Source organism: Oncorhynchus keta, chromosome 8, assembly GCF_023373465.1.
Source record: "Oncorhynchus keta strain PuntledgeMale-10-30-2019 chromosome 8, Oket_V2, whole genome shotgun sequence".
Classification (NCBI taxonomy): domain Eukaryota; kingdom Metazoa; phylum Chordata; class Actinopteri; order Salmoniformes; family Salmonidae; genus Oncorhynchus; species Oncorhynchus keta.
This window is the reverse complement of record NC_068428.1, coordinates 459,489-468,249: the sequence shown is the minus strand read 5'-3', so window position 1 is coordinate 468,249 and position 8,761 is coordinate 459,489. Positions and strand designations below refer to the sequence as shown.

Here is an 8,761-nt window from a genome sequence, read left to right as displayed (position 1 = left end):
AGAGGTCATCATTTCTCCTCTTCCTTTCATGTTGGAAAGGTTGAAGTGTCGTTCGAAAGTGGCTGGAGAAATCTGCAGGTGAAGACGTTCTTCCAAAATGAATCCTGTATGGACCGCCGTTTGGGTCTTTGCTTGACAGAAAAGCTACACGTCAAATAACAAAATTATATTATAGAATGTTGTGTGTGCTGAATTTGCACGTTGTGTTTACAATACCACGTTGGTAATAAGGCTTTATTAGTTCGACCGAATGGGAAAACAATAATTGATCATTTGAAATAAGAGCAGGATCAAAACATTTTGCAAATTAGAAACGCTAGCTAGGTACCCTCCTAGCGAGCACCAATGCAACCAGCCTGAAAACAATGACCAGTAGAAACTGCAGTCATTTTTAATATTCTTTGTATTGATTTAGGAATCCTTGTGAGTAAGTATTAGCTAGGTAGCCACTTGTCCTCCTATTGAAATTGAACTTCAGTTCATGAAAATAACTAGCACGCCAGCAACTTAACCCTGTTGCCCAAAGCTAACGTTTACAAGCAGCCAGCTAGCTTCATCTGGCTAGTGAGGCTTGACTGGACCGTGTTATGAAGCTAGCAACAATAACGAATAGCCACAATAGTGGAATTTTGGTTCGACTTCAAAATAAAACTCCCTCTTTGAAAGTGACGCAAATGGTTACAATTGGTGGAATCATGCCATATTTAGACTAGATCAAGTTAAACAAGGTTGGAATGTGGAGAAATGACCTGGGGTATAGGTCTACTTTGTTAGACCCACAGAACACAACTGTGAAGAGTTTACGCAAATATTAGCATCATAACTCTTATTGCAGGACTTTGGCTGTGGGAAATCACCTCCCCAGTCAGCCTTTTGTGCGCATTGACATTCATATTGCACTGTACATCCTTACCTACGGATTTGGGATCAATTAAAGGGGTTATCATTCTGCTTAATACCCGAGTGCTTTTTTTCCAAAGTCCTCCTCAGAGTTATCAGACTCTAAAACATCCACTTTGTAATGTTTCTCCTCTGGAAGTGTTCAATACACATAGTGGTTGACTGATACAATAAATGTGGCTCATTTCACAGTGGTTTCATATTCTGTGGGTGTCACTGATACCCAATGTCATTAATCCACAATCTATAGGGAAGGCTGTACAGTGAAATAAGTATGCTAAACGAGGTTGGAATGTTGTTATATAAATTGCATGTTAATATATAAAATGCAATTCTAAAGTCTAATGCATCCACTGTGTGATTTCAACAGATTTTTCTCAATGTAACAAATGGTCTTTTGTTGAATTTATATGACACAGTTCAACCTTGTTCAGCATGATCTAGTCTTTTATGGCCCTATTTGCATCAATTTACTGAGGCTTTTATTTTGAAGGCGAACTATTGTGGCTAATCCTTATTATGTCTAGCTTCACATAGGTGGGTCCGACCATCGTTAATCAGTCCGAGAGCTTGGGGGAATCTGTCTGTGTTGAAGTGCAGCAGCAGTATCATAGCATACGTTTGGTGAATCGCTGTGACATGAAATACGAGTGATGGTGTAATAACTACGTAAAACAATATTTACGTGTTAAATTATTATGTGACGGTCAGTCATATATAGGTCCTGATTAGTCAACAAGCTAATTTGGTACGTCAAATAGCGTTATTTGATGTATATCTTTTTTTGACACGCAATGACACAAATTGCGGTCCACTATCATGTAACTAACTGTATGATGGCCAGGATGCGTTCTAAATTGTTCAATCTACTTAAGTATTGCTAGGACATTTTCCCTTACAAATATATTTTTTAAACAGATTGAGAAACAACATGTCGATTTTCATTTAGATATTTTCAGAGTAGGTGTAGGCTTCTTTTCAGTTTGTAATCGTGCTTAACCAGTAGTCTAAGTAACCTAATGTCTATTGGGTGGTTACCATTTTGTTAGCGAACAAAAATAAGACAACGGGCATTGTGGAGATGCTATACACCATCCTAAAAAAACAAGAAGTCACAACATTTTTGACGATTGATTCCAAACGACTACCTCGAAATGTTTGCTTTACGCAACGTGCCTACATAGCAACGCTCGGCTCCGCCCATGTGAAATGGTTGGGAAAATGGACCAACCAAATTCTACTTTATCCATAATGACCAATAGCAAAAGACCAGGGCGTGCCTCATTCGTTGTGGAAACTTTACCGGCTCGGGTGCAAAGTTTCAGCCGTCTGCAAATCAAAGTCTACGCTAACGTTTCTGAAATATACCCGTCTTTTAATTTTCCCAGTTAGCCGCTTTTGAGGACCCAACATCGTTTTTTTTGCTCTATCTGGAATTGGAGTCGGTTGTAAAAATCGTACGATAATTACGAATTTTTAACGAGCATATACATATTTACAATACGTGATGGAATCCCATCATATGCTTCCAGTCTCGATTGGCACGCTACAGATAGCTACCAGCATATTGTAAGCTAACTAGCTAGCTAACTCAGTTATCTAGCTAAACGAGTGACCCAGCGGAGAAAAATGGCTTGTGAGCCTAATCGTGTGCGGCTACTATGCATGCTTTCATTGACATTTGGTTTTTTTATTGTAGAGGTAGTCGTCAGTCGGATCACGGCATCTTTGGCAATGCTGTCGGACTCATTTCATATGCTATCGGATGTCATTGCGCTGGTTGTGGCTTTGGTGGCGGTGCGCTTCTCTGAGAAGACGCAATCGACAAAAAAAAACACGTTCGGATGGATCCGGGCGGAGGTGATGGGGGCTCTCGTAAACGCAGTGTTCCTCACAGCTCTCTGTTTCACCATTATCTTGGAGGCCGTCGAGCGATTCACCAACCCACATGAAATCGAGAAACCCCATGTAGTAATCGGTGTGGGGGCCGCCGGGCTCCTGGTCAACCTCCTCGGGCTGTGCTTGTTCCACGGACACGCAGGTGGTGGACACGGGCACTCTCACGGAGGAGGCCATTCTCATGGAAATAAGAAAAACAAGAGGGGTAAAATATGCAAGTCAGAAAAACCGAATGGATCATCAGGAGAGGAGTCCAACAACCTGGTGGGAAGCCACAACAGCCCCCCTAATGGCGTGGACACTGAGAGACGTAGACATGGTAAGTTATGTCATTAATTATTTGTATTTTACAGTAAGCAGCTATACTGTCAACTTACTGTGTTGGTGTAGTTTGGCGCCCAGTGATACTGATATTTCTTTCACCTCGGGTTCATTGTTCTACTATGAATCATATCGAGACAGCTCTTCATTAAGATATCAGATATGAAACAACCATACTAGCCTGTCTCAGGTTTTATGTTATATTATTATATTCATATTATGTTGTTTCATCGATTGAAATAAGATGTTATATAATTGGGGGGCAAACAGACCACACACTCCCATAATCTCACACTGACGGGGATTTTATTCAAAGAACTGAAATTTGAAGGCCTACTCAATATGGAGTGGTCTTTAATCCAAAGCCATCTCTGTGGTGTTCTGGTTAACCCTTTCATATCTTTGCCTTTGAGGAGAGACATTCAACACAGCCAGTCTCACATGGTCTTGGCTGGGTTTCTTCTGTATTGTAGCTGGATCAATATCCACTACCATCTCAAAGGTGTAACTGGGCTAATGTGGGTCTACTGACTTGGGCATCATCAGCATATCTATCATATGTTGCCAAATGGGCTCCTATAGCCTAAGCTATAGGAGCCATTTACCAGACAGACCAGTGGCTCACAAAGTGTAATGATTGGGCAGAGGCACAATGACATCTGTAGTTTTTAACAGAAACAGTGATAAGGCTAAATTCATTGTAATATTGGTAGGCGTCAGTGACTGGTATCAGCAGTGACTTGATACAGAACAATGCGGCCCATGACTATGCCTATTCTCCACACACCATTTTGAAATCCCTTTTGCAGAGGCCATGAGAGTGCACAACAGTCCCTTTTAATTGAATCTCTTATCTCAAGGAACTCCCACCGTTCTTTTTGCCACTTCAGGAAGACAGTTATTCCTATTCCCAGGTTATGCCTCTGCTTGGCTGTAAAATACACAATGCTTCATAAAACTGTGCCCCCTTTGCATGCTCACTGTAATATTACAAAGAATTTGAATCAAACTTATCTGGAAAAATTCTGGGGCGGCAGGGTAGCCTAGTGGTTAGAGCGTTGGACTAGCAACCGGAATTAAATGTCTTCTAATAAATTCAAATCCCCGACCTGACAAGGTACAAATCTGTCGTTCTGCCCCTGAACAGGCGGTTAACCCACTCTTCCTAGGCTGTCATTTAAAATACGATTTTTTTCTTAACTGACTTAACTAGTTAAATAAAGGTTAAACAAATAAATAAATCTGACCTAGTCCAAGCTTTCAAATCGTGAACTTATTAGAAGACATTTAATCCATATTGTCACTACTCGTGCTTCTACAACCATAACAGGAAGTTGTCTTCCTTCACAAAACCCACATATTATAAGTGGTTTATATACTACAAAAAAATGGTTCATATAAATCCCAGTCAGAGGCCTTCAGTGATTCTTGTCACCAATTGTTTTATCAAATAAACAGGATATCATGGTGTAAACATGGCAATCTACCAGATTCAGATAATGACCATGATCTCCTTGCTGATATTAGGGTCTGTGAGCTGAGAGCTGCCCTCTGCCTCCTTTTGGGACAGAAAATAGTTAAACCGGGAAACTAAGTTTCCCCTCTACAATGGGCCTGTCAGGCTCTGCCAGTTTCAGTAAATGGATCCCATTTCTCCCTCCTCCATATGCACTGATCAAGCAGTGACACGCCCGAAATCCCCTGATTCAGCCACACCATTAGGCCCTGATGAATTACCCCTACGTCACTGAGTGCCGGGACAGAGGCTATTAGCCTAGCGCTGGTTCTGGTGCCATTGGCCATTATGTAGCCGTATGAGTCATAGCGTAGTGCTAGGCAATCAAGCTGTCTGCAGACATTAATTGAATTCCCTCAAGGTGTTAAGCATTGGAGTCTGTTGTGGTCGGTTAATTTACTGGCTTCCACCACCACGCCGGTTGGAGTTCATTTCCAGAATGGGAACTGGGAAGGTGATGAACTACGGCCTACATTTTTTTCTACGTTGAAGTAAATGGTTTTAATTCAAGTCTTAGCTTCTTATCAAGGTGTTTATCGCCTCGGGCAGCCGTACATGGCACATCAACCATGTCCTCCAAAACCTCTGATGAAGTCATCAATCATTATGGTTTGATATGGTGGTCAGTAGTTGGATGAGGCAGCTAATAAACCACAGCTGGATGTGAGTCATTAAAAATTAAGATTTCCAGTCATTCCTCGTCTTTGTAATTATCAGCGTTTTTCTTTTCTCCATCCCATTGATGCAAGAGTCTCTGCCATTCTTCCTATCATCCTCTCGAAAATGTTGTCTCTATTCAAATACTAGAAATGCATCCTTTGTACCTTCCTTGAAGTAATCTCGGCTCTGAATTGGTTGTCATTGGGGATGGTGATCACCTTGCTTTCACCTATCCAATCACTTCTAGATCAATGCTGGTATCCTAGTGGTTAGAGCGTTGGGCCAGTAACTGAAAGGTTGCTAAATCAAATCTCCGAACTGACAAGGTAGAAATCTGTCATTCTGCGTCTGAACATTGTAAATAAGAATTTGTTCTTAACTGACTTTCCTAGTTAAATGAAAAACATGAAAAAAATTATCTCAAACTGGGAAGGATGTATTTCTAACAGGGCTATGCTTTTGAACAACCCCCCCCACCTTGACCTCTTTAACCCCTTGTCCCCGTCTTCTTCCTTCAGAGATTGTTTGCAACGACAGCGAGGTGCATATGAACGGCAGTGCCGCCTATGAGGACATGGACCACAGCCACGACGAGGGTTCACTCAACATGCGGGGCGTGTTCCTGCACGTGCTGGGCGACGCCCTGGGCTCGGTCATCGTGGTGGTCAACGCCCTTATCTTCACCTTTGTGTGGCGGCCGTGCCCGCCTGGCGAAAGCTGCTTCAACCCATGCCTCTCGACAGACCACCCGCACGTTAACCACACCCTGGTGGACCTGTCCATGGACGGCAACGGTTCTGGCTTTCAGCGGAGCATGGTGGGGCCATGCTGGGTGCTCTACCTTGACCCCACGCTGTGCATCATCATGGTGGGTATCCTGCTCTACACCACCTACCCACTGCTCAAGGAGTCTGCGCTGATCCTCCTGCAGACGGTGCCCAAACAGATCGACATGCATCGCCTCAACGAGCGGCTGCTCTCGCTGGACGGTGTGCTGGCCATTCATGAGCTTCACATCTGGCAGCTGGCGGGCTCGCGCATCATCGCCACGGCGCACATCAAGTGCCACGACCCCACATCCTACATGGACGTGGCCAAGCGCATCAAGGACTTCTTCCATGACGAGGGCATCCACGCCACCACCATCCAGCCCGAGTTTGTCACGGTCAATTCCGAGTCAAGTGCCTCCCTCTGCGAGCTCTCCTGTCGGACTCAGTGTGCGCCCAAGTTGTGCTGTGGCGCTGCAGACAAGCAGGGTGTTGCTGGCACTGGTCCGGCAGGCGAGGGGAAGGTGCTGGCGGCCTCTGCAATGGAGGTGATCAGCGAGACCCCAGAGGGAGCAGCTGGAGCTTCAGTTCTGGAGCAGGCGGCTGCTGCAGTTGTCCAGGTGGTCCCCCGGACTCCGGAGCCCGAGGTCATCATCACCCGAGAGGTGGAATCTTCTCTGTGAGACAGACCGGACACAGTCGGAGGAAGGATAGAATCACTACTAAAGTGGATGGAAGTTTTTAAAAGTGCCAGCCAAAGTTGACAGTGGGTTGTCGTGTGTACAGCGCGCTCTGATTCTGGAAACACTGGTAGGAAAATGGCTCCACTACCGCAGACTTGTTCGAAGACAACCTTTGTCTCAGCCCTCCCACTGCCTACCCCCCCCCCCCCCTTCACTGCCAACCCCTCGCCACCTCCTCACCTCTGACCTCCGCAACCGCCAGGGCCACGGCCTGGTCTGGCCTGTTGCATGTGTATCCTTCCCCACATTAGCGCCGGGTTGTGATGTGTCACCATCTTCCCATCCCTCCACGGTGTCTCTGTGCCTAAGCGTCTCAATAAAGGACAGAATGGAGACTCCCCTCCAGCAAGTACCATGAGCCAACACGACACTTGCAAGGCCAAGCACACCTGTCTACTCCGCAGGTCTTTTTGTTGATCTATGGACCTTTTCATTTATGAATTCTTTTTTTATTTTTTGGGGATAGGCTTTGAACATCAATTTTCTTAGCCTTGGCCCCACAATAGAAAATTGTTATTACAATTTTATTTAAGTTATTAGTAACGATCTATAATTTTCTCTGTAGATGCATTTATAATATTTAGTTTGGATGGTAGATTTAATTTGTGAAGTTTTTCTGAATATTTGACGAACCATCTATGCTGTAGACTTGTTTTTGAAAATGTTTTTTTTTTTTTATGAATTTTTCTCAAACTTTTATTCTGGCCTTGACTCTGTTTTAATGGCAGTAGTTAGTTGAAGGCAGACGCTGTGTAAACCTCACCACGCCTATAATTCAAATGGCTTTGAAATAGCACTGAGTACTGTTCGCGTAAGTACTGTAGGCTATCTTGTATATCAGCAAACTTCAGCAACCGTTTTATTCAACAACAACAAAACCGGATGCCTTGCAAGCCTGAGGGTCTATCACTGAAGAAAATGTGCACTACAAAATGCCAAACAATATTCTGTTTTAAATCTCTGCTGGAGAGCCATCGGATGGGTTGTTGAAATTCATACTAATATTCCTCATGAATGTGTTGGGGAGGGGACCTAGTCAAAATCCATCCTGAATGTTTTTACAGTGTCCAGAGTGCTTCTGCTGCAACTTTGCATGACCAAACTGAAGTGTGTTATTTCAGCCACAGAGCTTCAAAACGAGCTAACACTGCTACAAAACAGTAGCCCACTTCCTTGTTTTCTCAGATAGCGAGAATAACTTTCTAGATTAAATGAAATGTCACTGAATCTTTTCCCTTCTTTCTAGTGAATGGATTTGTGAGGCTTTATGTGCCGATGTAGAGTCATCTTATAGTGGCCTTTTTAAATGGGAAATCTGATGGAAGGAAATTCCCTCGTTCAATATTATTATTATCAACACAAAGATATCATTTATATGTTGATTCAAGGATGCATTTCAGATTTCCACTCAAAGTAAATGTGTATGCAATATAGAATAATTGTATTGGGAAATGTATTTTGACACGTTCCTTTGTTTTTGAAAAGGTCTCGTTACTTTTATTGTCTTTTGAGACTCAAGCCCTCTGTGCAAATTGAGGTATGTGTCATTTGTTTTTTCAGATTTTAAATATGACATGTCTGCCAATGTGTTTTTGATATATTACAGTACCCGTCAATGTGTCATTGTGAACATTTTAAAATGGCTGTTTGGTACAGATGTCAAACTGTTGTTTTGTGTAATTTTTAAAAATGTGTTTTTATATGTGGTTTCTTTGGACATTAGGTCTACCCTTGATCTCGCTCCCAGAAACTTCCGCCCAAATGTGTGTCAAACTTGGCATTCGTTAGCCAATACAGAAATATTGGGAGAAACTCCCGGTGCATAGGCATTGCTTAATCCACCAACCAATCATCTCCCACAACACCTTCCCCGTATGCTAGCACGCCACAATCTTCTGAGTCGCTAAAATAAAATGATGAAAAGTAAGGTAACTCCCATAGAATTCTATGGTCGA

The 8,761-nt window shown here is 43.2% G+C and overlaps 1 protein-coding gene across 1 annotated transcript; it reads left to right on the top strand.

The window, feature by feature from the left end:
- Positions 1 to 2,172: 2,172 nt before the first annotated feature.
- On the top strand, positions 2,173 to 8,470 carry LOC118386642 (zinc transporter 1-like). The gene is made up of 2 exons (XM_035774351.2): positions 2,173 to 3,118; positions 5,815 to 8,470. Exons 1-2 carry the CDS (start codon positions 2,530 to 2,532, stop codon positions 6,744 to 6,746), a joined length of 1,521 nt encoding a protein of 506 aa, XP_035630244.1. The 5' UTR covers positions 2,173 to 2,529; the 3' UTR covers positions 6,747 to 8,470.
- Positions 8,471 to 8,761: the final 291 nt, after the last annotated feature.

Bases quoted from the DNA above. Each gene is read 5' to 3' on its own strand.
- LOC118386642 (XM_035774351.2), top strand. From the start codon at position 2,530: ATGGCTTGTGAGCCTAATCGTGTGCGGCTACTATGCATGCTTTCATTG. The intron at 3,119-5,814 runs GTAAGTTATGTC...TTCTTCCTTCAG, and splicing joins CACTGAGAGACGTAGACATG to AGATTGTTTGCAACGACAGC.